This window comes from Mustela lutreola, chromosome 3 (assembly GCF_030435805.1).
Source record: "Mustela lutreola isolate mMusLut2 chromosome 3, mMusLut2.pri, whole genome shotgun sequence".
In the NCBI taxonomy this organism is placed as follows: Eukaryota; Metazoa; Chordata; class Mammalia; order Carnivora; family Mustelidae; genus Mustela; species Mustela lutreola.
In genome coordinates, this window is record NC_081292.1 from 41658351 (window position 1) to 41684543 (window position 26193).

The 26193-nt window shown below is 39.5% G+C and overlaps 1 protein-coding gene across 4 annotated transcripts in view; it reads right to left on the reverse strand.

Moving 5' to 3' along the window:
• The window catches only part of INTS8 (integrator complex subunit 8), a 54032-nt gene extending 36871 nt beyond the window's left edge, over positions 1–17161 (reverse strand). For 2 of the 4 annotated variants that reach the window (XM_059165996.1, XM_059165997.1), the window contains exons 1-10: positions 16860–17161; positions 15395–15569; positions 13011–13151; positions 12424–12495; positions 11427–11478; positions 10386–10568; positions 8803–8910; positions 7319–7474; positions 4041–4141; positions 3482–3623 (exon numbers count right to left, since the gene is read on the reverse strand). In XM_059165996.1, coding sequence (XP_059021979.1) covers positions 3482–3623; positions 4041–4141; positions 7319–7474; positions 8803–8910; positions 10386–10568; positions 11427–11478; positions 12424–12495; positions 13011–13151; positions 15395–15569; positions 16860–16989 — 1260 coding nt within the window. In that variant the 5' untranslated portion in view covers positions 16990–17161. The remainder of the gene's footprint in view (positions 1–3481; positions 3624–4040; positions 4142–7318; positions 7475–8802; positions 8911–10385; positions 10569–11426; positions 11479–12423; positions 12496–13010; positions 13152–15394; positions 15570–16859) is intronic. The other 2 variants (XM_059165995.1, XM_059165998.1) reach the window with 2 other exon arrangements.
• Positions 17162–26193: the final 9032 nt, after the last annotated feature.

A 26193-nucleotide genomic window follows, 5' to 3' on the forward strand; every position in this document is an offset into this window, starting at 1 on the left:
AGGAAAAATACACTAACTCTATATCCACTGATGAAACTGAAGCAATGCCAGAAATCTTTCCTCACACAAAAAATCTCCAGGTCCAAATATTTCATTGGTAAATTCTACCAAACACTTAAAGAAGCAATGAGTTTACTTTTAGGAGAACTTTTCCAGGCAAGGGAAAAAGATCCCTCAATTTATTTATGAGGTATGTATGACCTTGGTACCAAAATCAAAAGAAGGACATGAACAAAAAAACAGCTATATCAACCTCATACACAAATGTAAAACACCTTAATATATCACAAACTAAATTCTGCAATATGTTTCAAAAAGTGAACATATACCTAAAACTAGTATGTTACATGTCAATTATATCTCAATTTTTTTTAAGATTTTATTTATTTATTTGACAGAAAGATCACAAGTAGGCAGAGAGGCAGGCAGAGAGAGAGGGGGAAGCAGGCTCCCTGCTGAGCAGAGAGCCCGATGCGAGGCTCGATCCCAGGACCCTGAGATCATGACCTGAGCCGAAGGCAGCAGCTTAATCCACTGGGCCACCCAGGTGCCCCAATATATCTCAATTTTTTAAAAAGTCATGATTTAGCTGAATTTACTACAAGCAAGCCAAGGTAGTTTAACCCTTAAAATTAACATATTTCTGCAGCTACCACAGAAGACAGGATAGAGATTCCTCAAAAAATTAAAAACTGAACTACCATGTAAGTCAGTAATTGCACTACTGGGTATTTACTCCAAAAATACAAAAACACTAAATTCAAAAGGATAGATAAACCCCATGTTTACTTAAGCATTATTTACAATAGCCAAACTATGGAAGCAGCCTAAATGTCCTATGATAGATGAATGGATAAGATGTGTATAGATACAACAGAATATTGCTCAGCCATTAAAAAAGAATGAAACCTTGCCATTTGTAACAATGTAGATGGAATGGGAGTATAAAGCTAAGCTTCAGAGAAAGATAAATAGCATATGATTTCACTTATATGTGGAGTTTAAGAAACAAATGAAAAAAGAGAGACAAACCAAAACCGACTCTTACCTACAGAGAATATCTTGAGGACTACCAGAGGAGAGGTGGGTGGGAAGACAGATGAAAAAGGGGAGAGGGATTAAGAGTACATTTATCTTGATGAGCAATGAATAATACATGGAACTGTTGTATTACTATATTGTACACCTGAAACGAATATAAGTAACACTGCATGTTAACTAGAATTAAAATTTTTTAAAAATTAAAAATTTGGGGTGCCTGGGTGGCTCAGAGTGGTTAAGCATCTGCCTTTGGCTCAGGTCATGATCTCAGGGTCCTGGGACAGATGAAGATAACACAAAGAAATGGAAAGAAATGTTCATGGATCAGAAAAACAAGTACTATCGAAATGTTTATACTACCCAAAGCAATCTACGCATTTACTGCAATTCCTATCATGATACCAACAGCATTTTTCACACAACTAGAACAAACAATCCTAAGATTTGTATGGAATCTCACACACACACACACAACCCTGAAAAGCCAAAGCAGTCTTAAAAAAAGAAAAGAAAAGCATCACAATTCCAGATTTCAACTTCTATTACAAAGCTATCGTAACCAGAGCCCCTGGGTGGGTCAGTCATTAAGCCGCTGCCTTCGGCTCAGGTCATGATCCCAGGGTTCTGAGATCGAGCCCCGCAGCGGGTTCTCTGCTCAGTGGGAAGCCTACTTCTTTCCTCTCCCACTCACCCTGCTTGTGTTCCCTCTCTCACCCTCTCTGTCAAATAAATAAAATCTCAAAACAAACAAACAAACAAAAAACACAAAGCTACAGTAATCAGGGGCACCTGGGTGGCTCAGTGGGTTAAAGCCTCTGCCTTCGGCTTGGGTCATGATCCCAGGGTCCTGGGAAGGAGCCCCGCATCAGGCTCTCTGCTCAGCAGGGAGCCTGCTTCCCCCTCTCTCTCTGCCTGCCTCTCTGCCTACTTGTGATCTCTGTCAAATAAATAAATAAAATCTTAAAAAAAAAAAAAAAAAAAGCTACAGTAATCAAAAGCTATAGTAATCAAAACAGTATGGTATTGGCACAAAAACAGACACATATTAACGGAACAGAACAGAAAGCCTAGAAATTAACCTATAATTATATGGTCAATTAATATTTGGCAAAGCAGGAAAATAATGGGGAAAAAGACAATCCTCTTCAACAAATGGTGCTGGAAAAACTGGAGAGCAACATGCAAAGAATGAAAGTAGACCACTGCTGTACACCACATATAAAAATTAACTCAAAATGGACAAAGACTTGAATAATGGACTTGAAACTATAAAACTAGGAGAAAACATAGGCGGTAAGCTCCTTGACCTCAGTCTTAATGATTTTTTTTTTTGGAGTGGACTCCAAAGGTAAGGGCAACAAAAAACAAAAAAATTGTGCCTACATCTGCTTCTGCATAGCAAAGAAAGCCATCAACAAGATGAAAAGATAGAAAATAGTTACAAACAATATATTAAGCGGCTAACATCTTACAGCAACAAAAAAGTCAACTATAAATGCATATGACTTAGAAAAAAATCTGTTAAACATATTCTTTAATGAAGGAAAAGAAATACATTTTGTATGATTTCATTTCTATAAAGTTTGAAAAAGGCAAATTAAAGAATATTCTCTAGGGTACATATAAAGGTGACATAACTATAAAGAAAAGAAAAAAAATTATCACAAAAGGCAGAATAGTGGTTCCTCAAGGGGAGATGGAGAGGGTTTGGTAAGGGGCATAAAAAGGACTTCTAGGGGCACCTGGGTGGCTCAGCCATTAAACATCTGCCTTTAGCTCAGGTCATGATCCCAGGATCATGGGATCAAGCCCCAAGCCCCACATCGGGCTCCCTGCTCAGCAGGAAGACTGCTCTCCCTTTCCCATTCCCCCTGCTTGTGTTCCCTCTCTCACAGTCTCTCTGTTAAACATATAAACAAAATCTTTAAAAAAAATAAAAATAAAAAGGACTTCTAGAGTGTTGGCAATGTTGTATTTTTGGAACTAAGTTGGTATTAACTGTGCTTTCTATATTTCTCTCAATGTCTGTTATATTAAGACAGTTAAAGAGGTAGAAAGATCCAACAAAAACACGAATTCTGGAGCTCACAGAAGAGGTTAGAGTTATGATTTGGGAATGTTTAGTCAACATGTGACTGAAGCTTTAAATAAGAATTCAAAAATGGTATGAAATAACTGAGCCAAAACCAAAACTACTGTAAACAGAAACACTAAAGGGAGAGCAAAAGAGACGTCAAGGAACGACCAAGGACAACTTAGTACTGGGGAATCAGCAAAGAGCTCTAGCAGAAGATAAGGACGGAGAGCACCGTCTGTCAGGAGTATCCAACACCGGCAAGTCAGATGAAGAGAGAAAAGAGGGCACTGGATTTGACAACTAAGAGGTCACTGGTTATGTTTATAGCAAAATTACACATCAAAAAGGGAAAAAGTATCTTACCTCAAGAAGAAAGTCTATTTTCTCTTTATTAGGTCTAAGAAATAGCTGGTTAAATTGAACACTAATCGCTCTACCTTCCAATATATCACGGACTGTGTTACCGGCACAGACTTTAAAACAGATTTCATCTAGAGCTTCATTTCTGTAGAATACAAAAGTAGATCCACTAATACATTCTTCTTAATAAAAGGTATATATTACAAAACCAAACTGACAAGAATGAGTTATTTATCCTTGAGAGGTCAGAGTTTAGGTTATTCAGGCACATGTCAAGGGTGGGGATAGAGCAGAACAGAAAAGTTTTAAATCTGTCAAGGGATGATTTAGTTACAGCTTAGGTAACAGAACCAAATTCTGCTAATTTTTCCCAAGTGCTTTTAAAATGGATTAGATGAACATTAAAGTGGCTCCTCTGACTGTGTTAGTTTCCCATTTATTAATAAAGGTGAAACTACTGTCACAGTTTATAGGTAATTTGGAGGTTATTTTTGATAAACCCAAAATGCACTTGCTCTTTTATCCAAAAATAAGAAAGTAATTCTTCAATTTACTTACTTACCCCTGTTGAGCTTTCTGGAAGAGTTCCCTTAGTACTGACTGCCGGAACTGGATAGGTAAACTGAAGGTTAAGTTATCTTCAATGAAAATCTTTACTACATCCTAGAACACAGACATAAAATTGCATCCAGTTCAAAAATCCTGGCAAAGTTTCTTTAACAGTCTTTCCAAAAAGAAGAAAAAAGTCTTTCTATAATGGAAAATATATATTGAAGAAAATCATGAAACTAGGAAAGAAAATCATCTTACTAGGAAAATCTTTTCTAAAACTTTAAAATTAGATTGAGGATAAAAACAGCCACCTACCACTCCCTAAACCCTGCCCTTTCAAACTGAAGATAATGAGCCAAAAATAAGATGTAAAGGAAGAATCAATCAAAAGCAACCCAGGTACATTATTAGAAGTTGTAAAAATTCAGGGTGCTGGGTGACTCAAGTCATGATCCTGGGGTCCTCGGATCAAGACCTGCTCAGTGGGGAGTCTGTTTCTCTCTCTCCCTCTGTGCTCACTCACTTTCTCCCTCAAATACTCATCTACTTTAAACATAGGTTCATACAACAAACTTTTAAAAATATTAAAACTGAGCTGGAAAAAGCACACAAAGAAACAATTATAATAAATTTAAATGGTTTAAAATATAGTCATTAATGAATTACAGAAAATACCTATATCACTCCATACAGACTTTGCGTCAGCTCTTAAGCAATTGAAGAGGAGGAGAAAGGAGTGATATCAAGCAATTTAAGAGAAGGGTTGAAAGGAGTGTTAACACATCGAGATAGGGAAGAGGATTTCTGGAAACATTTAAAGCTAATCAACTGTCACCATCAAAAAAGTAGTGACCGGGGCACCTGGGTGGCTCAGTGGGTTAAAGCCTCTGCCTTTGGCTCAGGTCGTGATCCCAGGGTCCTGGGATTGAGTCCCACATCGGGCTCTCTGCTCAGCAGGGAGCCTGCTTCCTCCTCTCTCTCTGCCTGCCTTTCTGCCTACTTGTGACCTCTGTCAAATGAATAAATAAAATCTTAAAAAAAAAAAAAAAGTAGTGACCAAGGTGGTTTCACAACTCGGGAGCAAGCACTGTCCACAGCAAAACATGAACAGAGTAGGCCTACACACAGGCAAGACAGACTTTTCCCACATGCAAGAAGACACATTTGTTATAGCTGTTCAAATAACTATATTCATTCATCATTCACTCATTGGGGGTAGGGTGGGGAGAGGGAGAGAGAGAATCCCACGTAGGCTCACTTAAGCTCACTCCCAGGGCAGTCGAAACATGGAACAGCAGCTCAAATCCCACCAGCCCAGGGTCATGACCTGAGCAGAAATCAGAAGTTGGACTTAACTGAGCTTAAGTGAGCCACCCAGGCACCACCAAGTAACCACACAATCAGCACAAAAACTACAGAGTTTATATAAATAGAACCCTATTTTTAAAACCAGGCTAAATAGGATTTCTACAATACTCCTGTATACATAACTGAAATGATAAATTTCAGAGTTGTAATAAAATTGTGATTTTTTTCTTCCCAGCTACTCATTACAACACCTTCTGATTTATAAATGTTGGCTTTTCATTATATTCACAGTTAACATTTGCCTATCCATGAGTAATATTTCTAAGGTCTGTTTACAAAGGTTTACCACGCCAGAGAGTGTCCTAAGATTCTGAATCTTACTGTAACTGATTTCCACTCTCTTTATAGAGCCTGTACTAGGGATATATAACTAAAAGATGTCTATATAAATCCATCTGTATCTAATCTGTCTTTAAGAAAGTTTAGTTTTCTTCCCCAAGGCAAAGCAGAATTTAAAAAGGGGGCAGAGGTGGGGGAGGAAGTACTATCCCTACTCTTATTTTCTGCGGGGGGGGGGGGGTATCAATTCTATTTAAGACTGAACTAAAAAGCTTGGCTAAGGGGCACTGGGTAGCTCAGTTGGTTAAGCATCTGCCTTTGGCTCAGGATCCCAGGGTCCTGGGATCAAAGGTCTCATCAGGCTCCTTGCTTAGTAGGGAGCCTGCTTCTCCCTCTCTCCTTTGCTTGTACTCTCTCATTCTCTCTCAAATAAATAAAATCTTTTTTAAAAAATTAATTTCATTTAAAAATAAATAACAAGCTCGGTTAAAAGCCTATTTGTAGAGACAAAACTAAAGATATGCTATAGCTTTGTCATTTCATGACTCCAGCTTTGAGCTAACATGAAGGCACTATTCATTTTCTAAAAAGAAAGCTTTCCAATAAAGATTTTAAAACTACAAATGCTAATTCCCAGTGATTTTCATTATAAAACTAAAAATATATACCCAAAGGAGGCAATAAAAATCTCAAGACTAATTTAAGCCCTTTGCATGGATAAAACTGAGGTAACAACCACACTCATTGGTAAAGCAAGCTGTGTAAGAGACCATCCAAAACTACCAACACCACTTTGGTCACTTTCTTCTTCAGTCTTAATATCTGCAGTGACTAACAAGGATGGGCTATAAGGCCATACTTTTAAGTCAGACACAAGACTTAAGGGTCCACAAAACTAAAAATTCTCTACTTTTAATTTAAAAAATTAAAAGTTCTGCTTACAGAGTTTCTTTAAAAATTTACTTAAGGGGCGTCTGGGTGGCTTAGCAGATTAAGCCTCTGCCTTCAGCTCAGGTCATGATCTCAGGGTCCTGGAATGAAGCCTTGCATCCGGCTCTCTGCTCAGCAGGGAGCCTGCTTCCTCCTCTCTCTCTGCCTGCCTCTCTACCTACTTGTGAGCTCTCTTTCTCTGTCAAATAAATAAAATCTTAAAAAAAAAAAAAATTACTTAATATGGGCAAATTCTTGACCTTTAAGAAAGGACATTATCGGGTGCCTGAGTGGCTCAGTGGGTTAAGCCGCTGCCTTCAGCTCGGGTCATGATCTCAGGGTCCTGGGATCGAGTCCCGCATTGGGCTCTCTGCTCAGCAGGGAGCCTGCTCCCCTCTATCTCTCTCTCTGCCTGCCTCTCTACTTGTGATCTCTCTCTGTCAAATAAATAAATTTAAAAAAAAAAAGGATATTATCAAAATGAGTCAATATTTGTACGAGGCACTGCTTAGTTTATAAACTATAACTTCTCACTTGATTCTCATAGGGAGCCTATGAAATGAGTTAACTATTATCACCATTTTAGAGGTCAATCTGTTTTACTTGCCCCAAATCACACAACTGGTAAATGGCGATGCCAGATTTTTAACTCAGTTCTGCCTGGTTTCCAAAACTTTTCAACTACTATTACATCCCTATCATACATCTTACCTGATAGTTGCCAGATCTCAAACAAATATGGACTTGACTATATGGAGTCAATTGTTGAGATGTACTATCAGAAGAAGGTACAAGAACATCACATGCTTGACAATAGCCCGCTAACCGCTTCTCATCTATGGTACAATGAAGAGATAATGAACCTATCTGCAAAGTAAGAAGTATACATCATTATCCATCAATGTTACAAAAACAACAGTCTAGTACCCACTCAATGCATTTTAACAGTACAAGAAAATGTAATGGAAAATTCAGGGATGGAGGAACCATAAAAAATTAGCACGAGTTAGCAAACTAGTGTTCACAGGCCAAGTCTGGCCTGTGGTCAATTTCTGTAGAGCCCTTGAGCTAAGAACCACACTTAAGGTTGTAAAGGAAAAAAACAAAAACAAAAAACACAACAAAAAAATGAGTATATGCAACATAAACTGAATATAGCCCAAAGGCTAAAGTATCTATTATTTGGCCTTTTGCAAATGTTTGCTGACTCCTGGTTTAGTTTTCAGACCAACATACAAAAGGCAGACGTCTTTACTCTAAGTAGATATGACAATTAAGACATTAACAAAAAGCTAATACTGTTAAAAAACAACTTAAGATACTTAAGAAAACATAAAAGGAGAACAAATCTGATGAATGCCTGGACAAAGGAAAATGGGAATTCCCAACAGGTCTAGAATAGATTTAAAGTAAATCTCTTGAACATTTAATCAATTTCTCTGATGACGAGAGACTGAAATAGGAATTTTTCTAGGCACCAAGCACATAAAAACCTAGTTATATACTTCATAATGCAGTTGCCAGAATCATACAAATAAAAATGCAGGTGATAAACATGAAAAAGTTCACCCTTACTAAGAATTACGGAAATGCAAATGTTTTAAAGTTACTGTTATTTCTCACCCAACCAAATTAGCAACTGGAAGGGGAAGAAAAAGGAAAAACACACTGCACTGCAGATGAGAGTACCCTGAAAGAAATGTACCTGGAAAGCAACTTGGTTTTATGTTTCACAGCCTTTACAAATTTAGTAACCACTGACTTGACATTAAACCAAACAAAAACTTATGCCTGGAGACAGAAGTATCATAGCTTTACAGTAAATAAAAGTAGCAAACATAAATGCCCAAACATTAGGGAAATGAAGTAAATCACAGCTCATCTATACAGCAGAAGAGAATACATTTAAGTATCTATCCAAAGACTTGGGCATGGTAAAAATATGGTAAATATAGTCAGTCTAAGCTTATCTGTATAAAAACAAAGAATGAAAATAGGAAGAAAATAAACTAAAATGACAATAGGGGTAATTTCTAAGCAGTAGTATTACAGATTTTCAAAATGTTTTCAGTATTTTTTAAAACTTACCAAATGTACTACAATGAGCACTTGTTTTTATTATCATCAGAAAAAGCCAAAAAATAGATGGACTTTTTAAGGACTGATTATCTTGTGCCTGTTATCACTATACTTACCTCTGCAATTAGTTCTTTGGTTCTAAAAAACTTCTCTCTGGCATTTTCATAGACAGCTGAATTCGTAGAGCCCTGCTGGAAGTATGCTGCACCCAAATCATAACACACCTAAAATGGTGATGAAATTTGTTTAGTAATTTTCATTTTTAAGAGCTAACAAAACACAAAATTATGTTTATCTCAGCAAAACACAGGTACATATATTAAGAAAAAAAAATTTCAGTGAGCAATGAAACAATGTTCTTAGTCACAAGCAACAGAATCCAGTGGACTGATTTAAGCAGAAAATAGATTTAACTCTTAAGATTTCAGATGACCTTTCGAATTACTGGGCCAAAGAATCAGGCTTGGAAAACGAAAGGGGCAAGGGAGGCAAGAAGCCAGATGAGAGCCCAAAGTGACCTAGTGAGCACTGCAGCCATCTCAACACTAGACTCCAAAGCTCTTACCACATGTGGCCACCAGCACTACACAGAGAGCAGCAAGGAGCTATACTCTTGCTAGGGCTGCCACTGGAAACTAGATGTTACTATCACCGTTGCTGCATCCACCATCATAATGAATTCTCTACCATCTCTACTTCTTTTATTTTTTTAAGACCTTATTTTAGAGCACGCCAGGAGTGTGCACAAGTGGGGGAAGGGGTAGAGGGAGAGAATGACCTAAGTCAAAACCAAGAGTTTGACTCTTAACTGAGCCACCCAGGCGGCCCAATTTCCACTCTCTTTAAAGTGGGGAAGAGCAACTAAATGGCCAGAGTGAAATAGTAAGAAATTTCAACTATAAAAAATAGAAAAAAAACCCAACAGGGAAAGTACTAATAGAATCTGTTTATTTCTTCAAGAACCTTTTAAAATTTATGCCTAGATTCACCAAATGCAAAACTCAAAGACTCAGATTATTTAACCCAACCTGAACATTTTCTGAACAGGAACAAGACCCAGAAAGTGACAATGTCTGGTTACAGGCATATAACCAAGTACTGGCAGAGGCCAGGCTCAAATCCAGATCCCTACAGCTCCTTATATCCTGTTTCAAGTTTATTCTACACATCACTGACAAATCTGATTTTTTTTTAAGGTTTATTTGAAGGAGGGAGAGGGAATCTCAAGCAGACTCTGGGCTGAGCATGCTGTGGGGCTCAACCCACAACCTGGAGATCATGACCCAAGCAGAAACCGTAGGTCAGACACTCAACCAACTGAACCACTCAGGCACCCAGACAGATCTTTCTTTAAAAAGTCTTCAAATGGGGCACCTGGGTGGCTCAGTGGTTTAAGCCTCTGCCTTCAGCTCAGGTCATGATCCCAGGGTCCTGGGATGGAGCCCAGAACTGGGCTCCCTGCTCATCGGGAAATCTGCTTTGCCCTCTGCCTCTCCCATCTCCCCAAGGCTCCCCACTTGTGCATGTGTTCATGCTCTCTCTAATAAAATCTTTCAAAAAATAAATATGATGCAAAGTTTTAAACAACATCTTAAGTCAAAATCAGAGAGACAAAGGCAGAAATTAATAACGCTAGAATGATCTCACTTAAGGTCTCCCAAAAATTTGCCACGCATTGATTAAACACAGCTATAAATACCTGGCACTGCATTTCCTCGGTTCTGATTTTCAATCCAGCGGTAGAACTCTCCGTTTCTCCATTTACCATACCTGGCTCCACTGCCAATAAATCTAGTGTTCTCATCGTATGGACATAAAGATCCTTGTTTAATTTAAGGGCTGCCTCTAGCACCAAAATAGAATCAGAAGCTTGCTCTTTTAGCTACAAGAATTCAATAAAAGAACTATTAAAATACATAAATCACAGAAAATTAACCAAAATATATTTACAGGATACTCAGTAGCTTGTTGTACTAAGCTATTAAAAATTTTTTTTAACACAGGAGTGCAATTAGATCTGTTGAGATTATCTTAAATTTTTAAAAATACAGAAGTTCCTATTTTGAAATTAGAAAACATGAAATCGAAAAGATTTTTTTAATAGAAAATTGAAAGAAAAATGCTTTAAAAGTTTTGTTTCCACTGATTTATTCCAGAAATATTTGTATGCATCACTGATATCCATTTAGTAGGCACTAGTAACAAAAATAAAATAATGCAGTTTTCTTCCACATTCAAAATATTACAGAGCATGTTAATTTTATACAGATATAGATACAGAAGGTATCTTATCTTCCCTGAGTATCTCTGGCACATTGTAAGTGCTAAAGAATTATAGAGATCACTTTTAAATTATGGTAACTCCCATATTTCTACTTTTATATTAACTAGATTTAAAAGTAACAGCTACATTTTCCTGACTGTAGAAGTAATTTTAAAATGTAAGTAATATGTGCTTATTATAGAATTCTGGGAAATATTAAATATAAAAATATCACTGAAGGAGTGATAATCTCAAGTATCATGACAATTTGACAAAAAAATGGTAAAGCACCACCATTAACACTGAAAAGCTATACAATTTACAATTATTACCAAACTATGTTCTAACAGTAAAAACCTAAATGTCATTGCTTCTAGACCTTGCCAATTCTCATATACTTAAGGTTATAAGCAGCATGTGAACATACTCTGCCATGCAACCCGGAAATATAAAAGTATAACTGATGCCAATACTTACTACTTTCAAAATATTTTCTGTTAGCTCTTTCTCCTGTTGCATCTGATTCATACTGAAAGAGAAAATGATTGAAAAGAATCAAATGTTACTCAAAGGACTATAAAGTCGAAGCGTCAGAGCATTATTCAACGTGAGCTGGAATTGAAATAAAAATGTTTTTAATGCTGTTTCTTTTCATGCTTAAAGATAACTAAATAAATAAAAACTTGGGCGCCTGGGCAGTCAGTTGGTTAAGCATCCAACAACTTGATTTCTGTTCAAGTCATGATCTCAGGGTCCTGGGATCTGTCCCTGAGTCAAGCTCAGGGCTAAGAAGGGAGTCTGAAGAATCTCTACCTCTGCCCCTACCCCCACCTGCACACTCTAAAATAAATAAATCTTTTAAAAAATTAAACAAAAAAACCCATAAAAACTCAATTATGATGCTAATTTAACCATTATTTTCCCATATGCTTTGTGTTTAAAAAAAAAATAATTCTCAATTTAAAACTAAAACTTACTGGCCAGCAAAAGCTCATTTATATCAACTTAGAAACTATGCTCTCGAGCCACAAATTTGGGTAAACTACCTAAATTTTAAGTATTAGGTTTAAAACATACAGATAAATTCAGGTTATAAGCAGCATGTGAACTCCTATCAATTTTACATATTAAGATAATTTCTCTATGTACAGAACAAATACACCTTCACATAAATTTAATTATATGAAGAAATCTTAATACTCTGGAGCAGATGAGCTAACACCAAAGATGAAAGGCACAATTCACAAAGCGCCCTCCCCTACCATCTTTCTAGAGCTCTCTATTCTAGATGTCCAGAACCCTACCTGATTCTCTTACCCTTCCAACTCCTTCAAACCTACCTGGATGCAAGCCTTCTGCCCTCTGGTTCTACTCTACACCTTCTGTACCACGGGTTTTTAAAAATTTGCAAGAAAAAATTTTTTTTAACTCTGATGAAAAAAGTACCAACAAAGGGTCATATCTGCCAACTTACACACTTAACTGAGGAGGTCCAGGTTTTGCCTGTTTGACAGGAAAACTACTTTGAACAATTGTCCTAATTGCCCTGAAGAAAAGACAAAAAAAAGAAAATTTAATACGTTATAAATGTCATTTATTATTTCAAGTACTCCTTAGAACATTTGTATTATAAATTATCCTGTTTTAATTCAGATAAAAATTTCATAAATCATCCATATTTTTATCAGAATGCTCAACTATGCAGTCATCAATTTTCTCCACCACCAGACTCACAGTTTACAAGATCCTCTGAGAGACCTCTAGGTTATAGGGGACCCTTAAAAGCATACCCGAGGGGCACTTCAGTGGCTTAGTCAGTTGAGGGTCTGCCTTTGGCTCATGCCATGATCTGGGCCAGGGTCTTGGAGTCGAACCCCAATTCAGGCTCCCTGCTCAGTGGGGAGTCTGTTACTTCCTCTGCCGCCTCCCCACTCCTCAGCCTGTGCTCTCTCTGATAAATAAAAAAAATCTTAAAAAAATTAAAAAAGGCATACCCTTGAAGGCCAGAGTGCAATTAAAAAGAGGCTGTCCAACATATTTTAGGTCTATGAAAAAATTTACCATCTGTTGTAGAGAAGGATAGCCATGGCCGTGGTTGGAGGTAAAGTGGCCAGATCCATGTCCACATGCTTTGTCCCAGGAGGAACTTTACTGATGCACAGCAATTCATTTAGTAGCATATTCAATACCGGAACAGACAAACTTAAAAGAAAGAAGTAAAAGGTTAATGTTTGCATAAGAGGCATAAAATGCACAATTCAGTATTTTCACAGAACATAATCAAAATGCTAAAGGACTAAATCCACAGGGCCATTTTATTCACCTGTCTCAACAACACAGAAATACTAAATTTCAAAATATTTTTAAAATCTCATTATGAAAGCAATTTAAACATACACAAAAGTATAAGAATATAACGAACCAATATGTGCCATCATCTAGTTTCAACAATTATCAGCTGATGGCTAATCTGGTCTCATCTCTATTCCTACTTCCCTTCACTATTGTGAAGCAAATTTTTAACATTAAATCATGTCTTCCTCGAGTGTTTCAGAACAGATCTCCAAAAAACTAACTGAACGGGGGGGGGGGGGGGGGGCGGGAATTAGGCGGTGCCTGGCTGGCTTAGTTAGAAGAGCATGTGACTCTTGGTCTTGGGTTCATGAGTTTGAGCCCCACCTTTATGCAGAGAGGACTTAAATAAAACTTCAAAAAATTAACATAGCCACAGTATTAATTTCACATCTAAAAAGAATTCAGTTGCTTATCAAATATTCCATCAGTGTTCAATTTCCACCTGTATCATATACATCATACTTTCTTTGAACACATCACTATCTCTTGATACACCTCCAGCCTATTAATGGACAGGCTCTTCCTCAGATTAAAGAATTCTTTCCTTTAATTCTAATGCTTAATGCTGCAGAAGGGTGGTGAAAAAGTGTTTAAAGACTACCAATGAGAGCATAAACTAGTACAACTCTTTTGAAATGCAACCCGCCACTACCTATCATGGGATTTAAAAATGTTTATACCACCTTAGTCAGCAATTTAATAATCTGTACTAAGGACATAACCAAAAACTCAGATAAAATTTAAGGACAAAGATATTTAAGGCTCTGACTTATTAGAGTGAAAATGTAGAAATAAACTAAATATCAACAGAAGAACAGTTAATAAATTCTCCACATGATTGGAATTATCTCCAACAAACCAAAATGGGGAAATGTTCATGATATTGTTATTTGGGGAAAAAAGAAGGGGCACTGGAGTGGCAGAGTCAGTTGGGCATCTGACTCTTGGTTTTCAGCTCAGGTCATGATCTCAGGGTTGTGGGATCTGGCTCCGAGCTCAACGGGGAGTCTGCTTGAGATTCTCTCCCTCCTGCCCACTAATTCCCTCTCTAAAATAAATAAACATATAGATACACACATATATTTTAAAGACTTTATTTATTGATTTGACAGAGAGCACAAGTAGGCAGAGTGGCAGAGGGAGAGAAGAAGCAGGTTCTCCACTGAGCAAGGAGCCCAGTTCGGGGCTGGATCCTACAACTCTGGGATCATGACCTGAGCCAAAGGCAGCCACTTAACCAACTGAGCCACCCAGGCACCCCTAAAATAAATCTTTAAATTAAAAAAAAAAAATCTTTAAATAAACAATAAATATATGTATATATATATATATATATATATATATATATATGCACACACACATATACATACATGTATATGTATATGGAGAGGGGTGCCTGGCTGGCTCAGTCAGTAGAAGAGCCAACTCTTGATCTTGGGAGTCATGAGTTTGAGCCCCATGTTGGGTATAAAAATTACTTAAAAAAAATTGGGAGAAAAACAACAAAAGTTACACAAAAATGTTAGAAGTACTTGTCTCCCCTCCACTAGTTTTTGAATTTTACAAAGTACTTTCTCTTTAAATTGTGAGAAAAAGAGGAGGAAAACAAGTTGTTTTCTAAGCATAGCCTTAACAGTACTTATTGTTAAAATACAGGCATTGACTCTAAGATATTTTAATAGTTTGGGACCTAGTGAGTGATTTATGACCAGTAAAAAAATAACTGATTTATTTAAAAGCAAATCATCTATATCACAGAATGACTATCATTAATTTTCATTAATTTTCTTCAGATACGTAAAAATAGACTGAAACATTTAAAACCGTTTAGGTGTGGATTTTCCCTAGTCATCATATCAAATAATAAGGATAAACTAAGTCACTATGGGTAAGTTTATACTTCAAAAGTGATTTAAATTCATCTAACATTCAAATATTTTATACCTTTTGAAAAAAAGTTGCATATTTTACCAAGAAAATACAGAAAAATAATATGCATTTTAAGGGCTGGTTATCATAAGCATACACAGAAATAACCCAAAATATCTAAATAGTACTTCAAAAACAGATTCCTTTTAAATATTGTATACCTTTTCTCTAATATGTCTAAATCCCACTTCAAATGTGCAGCAACTTTAAGAGCAAGCAGTTTTAAAATGCGATTTCTCTTGTTATCGGGTGGAGGTTGCACCTGGTTTTGCTCATTCACTGAAGGTTTGGAAGCCTGTTCCAAAAACTGAACAATAAGTTGAACTGGTGCAGGATCTAGGATGTAAAAAAAAAAAAAAAAAAAATCTTATATTTAAGTTTTAATTATGAAGATGCAAATGATTTCCCTGTACTAGCTTTTGGCTACAAAAAGAACCTCAACAGCTGTGTACTTATAATAACTAAGGAATATGATTTCTAAGAAGTATGCTTGGGGATTACAGCGGAGATCAGAAAGGGCGGTAAGGAGAAAGTGTAGGAGACTAGTGCAGAAGAAAACACCTGCAGAGTAAGAACATAATGGTTATAGGTCTCCAGTGTTAATTACAGGAAAGCCATGTCATCTTTAGAACTGTTTTAACAATTAGTGCGACCTGCATCAGGTTACCTCTCTGCACCTGTTTCCATCAATGCAAAACAGAAGATACCTGAGATTATGAAGGCTGAATTACATAAGATAACAAGTGAGAAGCATTAAGCCTGGCACCCAGAAAGCACTCAGTAAGTGTATGAAAAGCAAAAAATTAAAATATGATACAGGCAGTAAAACTGCCGGAGTGAAACCACTAACTTCTGGCAGAGTTGTCTCTATAATGAAGCTGATGTAGACTGAGCAAGTTACATCTTTATGAACTTTAGGAGCCAAATACTATTCAAGAAACTTACCTTTTCACGCCAGTACCTTTTTCCAGACACGCCTGGAGGGTTTCCTCCTTCCCTAACAGCACTCATTAACTGGGATATTAATCCTGATCATCATCATTAAACAACCATGTTACAACTGTACAGCATTTCCTACTCTTGGGAGATTTTCTCATTTTACTTCACAGCCCAACTGCGGAATATACAAATATATGGGTATCTATATTGTATGTGTGTGTGTGTGTTTAGATGTATACATAATCGGTAAAATCCCCTCGTTAAGAAACATTTAAATAGGGACCTAAAATATAACGAATCAGCGTCAGGAGCAGCACCAGAACAGCAATTTCTCGCCCGCTCCAGACTGATGCCAGGCCGGCGTTCCGCAGGGGGGTGTCAGAGCCAGCCTCCCCAGCCCACGCAATCCTACACGACCAGGTCGAAGATGCTAAAACCGCAAACAGTAAAAGGGCCAAGGGCGCGAGAGGCAGGAGGGCCTCGGTTTTGCGTTTTCAAGCCCCCCACGGCAGCGCCCCGGCTCTGGGATGCTGAATGCTTGGGGAGGGGGCCGGGCCACAGCTCCACACGGGTTCGCGCCTCCCGGGCCCGCAGCTTCGTGGCCGAGGAGAGGCGGGTCCTGAGAGCCAGGCGGGCGGCGGCCGCGGGCGGGTCCCCGTGCCCTCGGGGTGCAGGCGCCGCGCTTACCCGGGCAGGGCTTGCGCAGATGTTTCTCCAACAGCGACTCCTCCAGCAGGAACTCGAACCAGCTGGTCTGCGGCGGGGTGCAGGGCCGGCTGGAGGTGGCCGCCTCCCGGTCCGCCGCCTCCGCGCTCATCCTGCCCCCGCCGCCGCTACCCCCAGGGACGCTTCCCGGCTCCAACCTGACACTCGGACGCGTGCCTCTGGCCTGTGATCTACGGAACGTCCCGGGGCGAGGCCACACTCACTACGTCCTGGAAACCCACACAACTCAAAATGGCGACGCGGCCCAGCAGGAGCTGAGGCGCTTAAGCCCGCCTCCTTGCGCCACCGCCGCGCCATCGGGCCAATCGCTGTTCGACTTGTCGAGATGGGGCGGGGCCAGCCCTTAGGTCACGCCTCCTCCCCGGTTGCCTTGGAAGACGACTGGCAAAGAAGCTGGGTCGCAGGTGGGCTTTTCCCCTTTCTTGGGAGATGACCAGCAAGAAAATGGAACAGCCTCATTCAGGATTTCAGCGGGCGTCAATGTCCTCAAAAGACAGCGAAGACTACGCGTGTAAACTGTGATCCAGGCAAATCTTGTCTTCGGTGCCTTCAATTTCCCCTTTTCCATTTCCTAGATTTCCTCCCACTTAGGTGCGCTCAGTGGAGGCGCCCTCCTGGCTTGGGCACTAGCGTCCCTGACCACCCTTCCCCGAAAGATAACAGAATGATGCCCCACAGTGAGATCCAGCTTTTCTGTTACTTCTCAGGACTAGCTCTCAATATTTAGCGCTCAATTAATCCTTTTGATATCCCAGCTAGAGGTATTGTTAATCCCATTTTACATTTACCGCCATTCTGTAATGTGTTTTTTAATTAGTAATTAAAATCTGGGAAAGTGTATTCATAGATCATGCACACGCTCTGTGTCAAGAGTGCAAACTCGTCTAGGTTAAGCTGTTTAACCTCTCTGAACTTTAGTTTCCATATTTGTACCTAATCTTAGGGTTGATAAGAGAATTCAAAGCAGAGCTTGAGATAACACAGGTAAGCTCGATAATCAGGTAAATGAGATAATGCAGGTGAGCTTTTTAAGATTTTATTTATGAGAGAGAGAACACAAGGAGGGGAAGGACAGAGGGAGAAGCAGCCTCTCCAATGAGCAGGGATCCCCGCAAGGGTCTCCATCCCAGGATGGATCATGCCCTGAGTCCAAGGCACAAGCTTAACCAACTAAGCTATCCTGGTGCCCCCAGTTAGGTTTTTTGAACAAGGCCTGACATTTAGAACGTGCATGTTACCTGATCTCATATAGTGCTTTTTTTTTTGCATATTATTTTCATACACATGAGTCTAATTTTCTCCTATTAACAAACTCATTATACACCTTTTAACCAATAAAGAAACTGAGGTTCCAGAGTTATTTGCCCAAGATTTCCCAACAAAGAAGGGGCTGAGCCATGACTTTGGTGAACTTTCAGCTGGATCCAGGCTGCTTCCAACATGGGATAAACAAAGATCAGTTGCTTATGGTCTTTTCCAGAATGAAGAAGGAGGGCATTCATAAGTTTTAAGAAAAATAAATGGAAGTAACTCCTTCGTAAGTGAAAGTGAATCAAATACTTCAGTGGCAATCCTTGCCCTTTTCTTTTCTTCCTTCCCAATCTTTCTGGGAAAGCAGCTCTGTGCTGCTTCTCCTCTTTCATTTTAGTGATCCCTGGGGTCCCATTCCTTGTCCTCTTCTCACTATAAAAACCATCACTGGGTCACTATCCCTCAAATAGTGCAATTCTATTCCAGGCTCTAAAGAAATCATTCATGTATTAGACTAATAAAACCATGAGGACTAAATTAATAAAATACAAGCAGGGAGATTAAACAGTCATTTTCATGGAAAATTTGGCATGTTTTACTCACCAGTTAGGCATAAAAAGGTCAGGCAAGAAAGGACAGATCCCATATTCCTGACTCCATTGATAATGGTAGCTGACCTGTGTCTTCATCCTTTATCAGTATAGTGAATAGCTAAGAGAAAGTTTGAAATTCATGCTGAAAATGTTTGACTATGCACCTCCCATTAGGTGTCAGAATGGAAATGTCCAGACGGTGCTAACTTTTGGACACATGATTTGTATGCAGGAAAAAAAAATTTAATAATAGTAGCCAATGCTCATTTGTGAACTCACTGTGGCGTGGATTTAAGCACATGGATTCATGCATTGTCTTAGTCCATTCAGGCTGCTAAACAAGATACCATAAACTGTGGGGCGCCTGGCGGGCTCAGTCGTTAAGCTGCTGCTTTCAGCTCAGGTCATGACCCTAGGGTTCCTGGGATAGAGCCCTGCATCTGGCCCCCCCTTCAGTGGGAAGCCTGCTTCTCCCTCTCCCACTCCCTCTGCTTCTGTTCCCTCTCTCGCTGTGTCTCTCTCTGTCAAATAAATAAAATCTTAAAAAATAAAAATAAAAAATAAAAAGATATCATAAACTGAAGGCCTTTTAAACAACAGAAATGTATTTCTCACGGTTCTGGAGACTCAGAGTCCAAGATCAGGGTTGCTAACATGGTTGCATTCTAGTAACAGCTCTTCTGGGGGGCAGACTGCCAACTTCTCATTGTCTCCTCAACTGACAATGCAGAAAGGAAGCCAATTCTTTCCTAAGGACATTAATCCTATCCAAGAAGTCTCCACCATTATGAACTCCTCTAGTCCTAATTATTTCCCAAAGGTCCTGCCTATTAATACCATCAGGTTAGGTGGTAGAGTTTCAACATTTCAACATATAAATCCGATGAGCACAAGCATTCAATCCATAACATGCATATTATCTCATTCAAGCCCTATGAGGTGGGTTTCACTATTATCTTCATTTTCAGGTGTTAATACGGGCACAGAGAAATTTTTAAAACAACTATTAAGTGCCAGATGCTAAGCATGAATTTAAGCAGCATCATGGCAGAGATTAAAATCTTACCCTATGCACTATGTGTCTCTTTAATAAGAAAGGACCAAACAAAACAAAACAGTCCAATAGAAAACTGGGCTGTCAAGAAAATACAATCTACAAAAGAAGATATCTGAATCCAAGTAAAACACTGAAGAAAATATTAGGCTCAATAAACAATGAGTAGGGTTTGAAAAGTACAATTAACAGGACTGCAGATTCCAAACTGTAACTAACCTTTAAAAAAAAAAAAAACACTTTCTTGAGTTTTGGTGTAGTATCAAAGAAAAAATCCACAATTATCTAAAAAGACTTAAAATACTCCTTTTTCTTTTTCTTTTCTTTAAGCTCTGAATCCAACATGGGTCTTGAATTTACATGTTATACCAACAAAGACAACAAAAGCACCCCACAATAATCCTTTTTACAACTACGTATCTATGTGAAGCTGGATTTTCTTCGTATATTTTTACCAAAAGGATGTATAGTATTCGAAAACAGAAGCAGATATGAGAACCCACTGTCTTGTTAGTTATACATGAAAGAGATTTGCAAGAATGTAAAACAAAGCCATCTCCTTATCAGTTTTAAATGAAAATAAGTCATTTCACATAAAAATTATGTCAACATATAACAGGCTTGTGATTTGTATTATTTTTATTTATTTAATTCCAATTAACATACAGTGTTATATTAGTTTCAGGCATGCAATGTAGTGATTCAACAGATTTTTAAAATCTTATTTAATTTAATTTTTTTTTGGTTAAGATTTTAATTTATTTGACAGAGAGAGACACAGCGAGAGGAAACACAAGCTGGGGGAGTGGGAGAGAGAGAAGCAGGCTCCCCAATCGCCCAGCAGGGAGCCCCATGCAGGGCTGGATCCCAGGACCTCCGGATCATTACCCCAGTGGAAGGCAGACAGATACTTAATGATTGCCCAGATTTTTATTTTTAAACGAGTTTAGTATCCCCAGCTCTACTGGGCCACTCCACCATTTTAGATTGTGTGGATTTCTAGAATGTTCTAAGCCCAGCCTTGTTGCCTGGATTCATGACGTTTTTAAATGAATTAAATATTTTTTTAAATTTCTCAGTTTTAATTTTTAATATGGTAAATATCAATAAACATAAATAGCAAATAAAGACCTTCTTTATTACTTACTAACCAGGCAGAGTATTTTATTTATATATGATATATATAATACATATATTTATATATATAATACATATATCTGTATGTATTATATAATATATTATATATTTATATACTATTTATACACAGAACAGTGCAGAGTATTTTATTACACACGCCATCTCAGTTAAGCCTCATAACAACCCCACAATAAATAGGTACCATTCGCTGTATTATGCCATCTTATAGATGAGAAATCTGAGTTAAGTGACTTGCCCAGTATCACACACCTAGTTAGTAGAAAATAGGGAGTTGAGTCTGTTTGATGCCAGAGCCCAAACTCACCACTCCACCAAGAAGATACCTTGCTGTTGATTTTTTAGTTTGCTTTTTAAATAGTGATAAACCTACAAAAAAGGTTGTAAGAATCATATAAGGAACTTTTTTTTTTTAAGATTTTATTTATTTGAGAGAAAGAGAGAAGTGAATGAGCAGCGAGAAGGGCAGAGGGAGAAGGAGATGCAGCCTCCCCACTGAGCAGGGATCCTGACTCAGGGCTCGATCCCAGGACCCTGAGGATCATGACCTGAGCTGAAGGCAGTCACTCAATGGACTGAGCCATCCAGGTGTCGCCATATAAAGAACTCTTACAACACTTCACCCAGATGTCTCGATTGTTAATACTTCACTGCATTTCCTCCATCGCCCTCTCTCTGCAACTCTCTATGTATCATTCTGCTTCTTTAGATGCCAACAGGGTCACCAACTCATCCGGGTATGGCCAGGCCCCAGCACCTCCCTATTCCCCTTCTGGGCAAACCCTAACCTCAGGCATGCTGCCCATGCAACAGCAACCCCTCATTTTGCTTCCAGTTGTTTGGGTGCTGGCGGCTGTCATCTCTACTTGGAGAAAGTAGATGGGAAGTGAAAGGAAGATGGGAAGAGAAGATTGTAGTCAATTATTAATTCATCAAGTGGCCTGGAAGGTGCCAGAGTGCTAAACTTTAGAATGAGGGAAAATCACAGATTAGGTGATTCCAGATTTAATACTATCATAAGAATAAGTGAAATTCTAGCAAACATTTTTACAATGGTGATATGTAATTAACAGAACATCTTGCAAGGTTCATATGCCGTGTATGTGCAACAATTATTCAAGCTACAGTGGAAAAAATGCAAAGAAGTATTATTACTGTTTTTTAATATTTTAAAGATTTTATTTATTTATTTATTTGAGAGAGTGAGAGAGACCAGGAGAAGCAGAGGGGGAAGGATAAGGGGAAAGAATCTCAAGTGGACTAAGAGCGGACCACGGAGCCCAAAATGAGGTTGGATCCCACCATCCCGAGATCAGGACCTGAGCCGAAACCGGCAAGAGTCAGATGCTCAACCGACTGAGCCACCCGAGAGCCTCAATATATTATTACTGTTTTTCTATTTAAAGATTTTATTTATTTATTTGACAGAGACATAGTGAGAGAGGGGACCACAGGCAGGGAGAGTGGGAGAAGGAGAAGCTGGCTTCCTGCAGAGCAGGGAACATGACCTGGAGCTTGATCCCAGGACTCGGATCATGACCTGAGCCCAAGGCAGACGCTTAATGACTGAGCCACCCAGGAGCCCCAAGGTGTTGTTGTTGTTGTTGTTGTTTTAAGATTTTATTTGTTTATTTGACAGACAGAGATCACAAGTAGGCAGAGAGGCAGGCAGAGAGAGAGAGGGGGAATCAGGCTCCGCGCTGAGCAGAGAGCCCGATGTGGAACTCGATCCCAGGACCCTGAGATCATGACCTGAGCTGAAGGAAGAGGCTTTAACCCACTGAGCCACCCAGGCGCCCTGTTTTGTTTTGTTTTTTAAGTAAATTCATTACTATTCAATTATGAATAGATAATTTAAAACTTTTTTCAGTAAGTATTTTAGGAGTGAGGTCCCTCGCAGCCTCAGTCCATGGAGCATGCGACTTTTGATCTCTGGGTTGTGAGTTCCAGCCCCAAGCTGGGCATAGAGCTTACTTAAAATAATAATAATAATAACTATATTAAAATATTAATAAAATAAAATAGTAATATTATTTTAACAAATTGGTAAGTTAATTAATAAATTAATAAAATTAATGAAAGAAAATAATTATTATTTATAATTATTAATAATTATTATTATTAACATTGGCGGGGTTAAGTACTATATTGATGTTACACTGCCATCTTGTGGCCATGGCCGGTAGTGTCCATATCTACCAGTTGGAAGAAGGACTATGACATGAGGCTTATGATTGGAAGTTACCTATTCTTTACATAAGCTATCCAGCTACATCTAACTGAATCACATCTTCACAGGGAATTCCAAAAACAGATCTTTCAGGACACCTGGGTGGCTCAGACGGTTGAGCGTCTGCCTTTGGCTCAGGTCATGATACCAGGGTCCACAAATCGAGTTCCACATCTGGCTTCTCGCTGAGTGGGAGCTTGCTTCTCCTATCTCCGTCACCCTCTCCCTGCTGCTCCTCTTGCTTGTGTGCTCTCTCTCTCACAAATAAATAAATAAGATCTTAAAAACAAAACAGATCTTTCAAGAAAGATAATGACTCCTGTAGCTATCAGACTTAACTTCCTGGGGCTTCTGGCTGGCTCAAGCCAGTAAAGCATGCTAACTCCTGATCTCAGGGTCATGAGTTTGAGCTTCAGGTTGGGTGTAGAGTTTACTGAAAAATAATAATAATAACAATAAAGATACTTCCAACCTTTAAAAAAAATTACTTCCTTACACATATATTTCATTTCTCCAGGGCCTTCCCTTGACTCCTTGAACCGGTAGGCACCCTGTTATATTATGCCATACCACTCAGCATCAGCATCCAGGCCCTCACCTCACCTGCTTGCAATTAATTAGCAGCCTAACTTCCCTGCTAGACTCTAAGCTCTTAGGTGTGTGGTGGGGAGGAGCAGGATAGTGGTTGTATTGTTTACCTAGTACAGTCCTTGGTACATAAGAGGCACCCAATAAATATTTGCTAACTCAATAAATTGTTTGATTGAACATGTAGTACCTACATGCAAACAGTAGAAACCAGAGCTACAAACCTTAATCTCTCCTTTATCTGACCTACACCTTTGCTAAATTGCTCCTAAAACAATGCACTGATGTGTTCTAGGCTTTACAACCAGCAATGAACTTAAAGCTCATATATGGCGGTGTTCATGTCATAAACTTCTGTCTTTGTATTACTCCTACGTAATTTCTAGTCGAATGGATAGCTGCCTGTGGGCCCTGTTTACTTAAGAAAGGGAACAGGCATATGCTGCTGGCCACAACGAAGCCAGAGCTGAGTCCCCAAGGTCTTTCTGCCTTCACCTGGCCTGCTTCTCCCTCTCCCACTCCCCCTGCTTGTGTTCCTTCTCTCGCTGTGTCTCTGTCAAATAAACAAATAAAATCTTTTAAAAAACAACAACAAAACCAGTCCTTCACTGCAGATGGTTTGAGAAGCACTGTGCCAGCTCACATGAAAGGTATTCTCGGCCACAGTTAACAAGCTCGAGGTTCAGCTGTGGCCAATAAACAACAAAATCCACAAAGGACCTCTACGGAAGAAAAGTAATTCAGTTTGTTATTCCGGCCAACCTAGAACGGACACTGTTCCTTCAGACACTTCTCTACGTATGGTCTTTCTACTTTTTAAAAAAATATTTTACTGGGACGCCTGAGCGGCTCAGTGGGTTAAGCCTCTGCCTTCAGATCAGGTCATGATCTCAGGGATCGAGTCCCGCATCGGGCTCTCTGCTCGGAAGCAGGGAGCCTGCTTTCCCCTCTGTCTCTCTGCCTGCCTCTCTGCCTACTTGTCATCCCTCTCTCTCTCTGTCAAATTAAAAAAAAAAAAAAAAAAAAAAAAAAAATCTTAAAAAAAAAATTTTACTAATATTTTTCAATTTTTTAATTTTTTAAAATATTTATTTGACAGAGAGAGATCACAAGTTGACAGAGAGGCAGGCGAGGGGGGTGGCGGGAAGGCTCGCCGCTGAGCAGAGAGCACTGAGCCACCCAGGTGCCCCGATTTTTCTACTTTTTAAAGCAAGCTCTGCTCTTTCGACCACTTCTTTGGGAGCCACATTGCCTGGGGCTGGAGGCAGGGTTAGCAGGGCAGTGGGAAAGAAGAGACCTCTGCGCCCGAAGCTGGAGCTTTCTCCACAAGGCCGCACGGGGAAGGGGATTTGGTGGGGCCCACTGAGGCACAGCAGCTTGTGTGACGTCCGCCTGCCCATGGCGACAGCAAACCTCAAATTCTTCCATGGAGCTGCCCACCAATCCTGCAACCTAGGTGACAGGAGAAAAACATGGGACTAGAGAGGAGGAGCCACCAGCCAGCCTGTCACAGGGAACGGGAAACCTACATGCTAGAATGACGCCAGCCCAGTGGCACTATCACCAAGAGCCACGTGCCCTGGGCAAACATGCAGGGAGCCCAGCTCTTGGCTCCAACTAGGAATGAAGCCCTCGCTCTTTTGGTGGCTTCATCTGTGCTGAGAAGGGAAGGGGTCATTTCTGGGATGCCTCTACTGGGACAGCTGCAGTGGTGGACTGCCTCCCGAGAGCTCCCAGGAGAGCAGGAACCATGGGCTCCTCAAAGGCAGACAGCCCACTGGCTCTGCCCGAAGGTGATGACTTCTGCCACCTGCCTTCCATGGACACCCTACGAGGCTCAGAGACTAATGCCAGCTTGTGGAGGGCATTGAACCTGATGGATCGTAAGGAGTAGGGCTTGGAAGCAGTCATCTGTAGACAGAAGAAGCGGGTCCACAGAGGTAAAAGAAGGGAGCAGACACGCTAAGAGAAGCAGGGACCAAGTTTAGCTCCAGTGAGACAGAGTGGCTAACTGCTCGAAGATTTTTTTTTTTTAAGTTTATTTAAGTAATGTCTACACCCAACATGGGGCTTGAACTCATGATCCCAGGATCAAGAATCACCTGCTCTTCCAAGTGACCCAGCCAGGAGCCCCTTGAAGATTTTTTTAGTATCTGTTTCAGGCCTGTTGCTGAGCACAGAATTAGAGATTCTAAGCAGCATTGTTCCTATCCCAAGTTTCCTGTTTTCAGATTCCTGGAGATTTGTTTCTGTCCATGACCATGACCATTTCTGTTCTTTATAATCCCTAAAACGTACCTCACTGGCGTACCTCACTGTTGCCAACCGCCAGCATGGGAAACTGCCTCACAAGAACACTTTGTCCCTGTAATATGTCAGTCATCCATTTCCACAAGGCGTTCATTGCACAATGCTACACGCCAC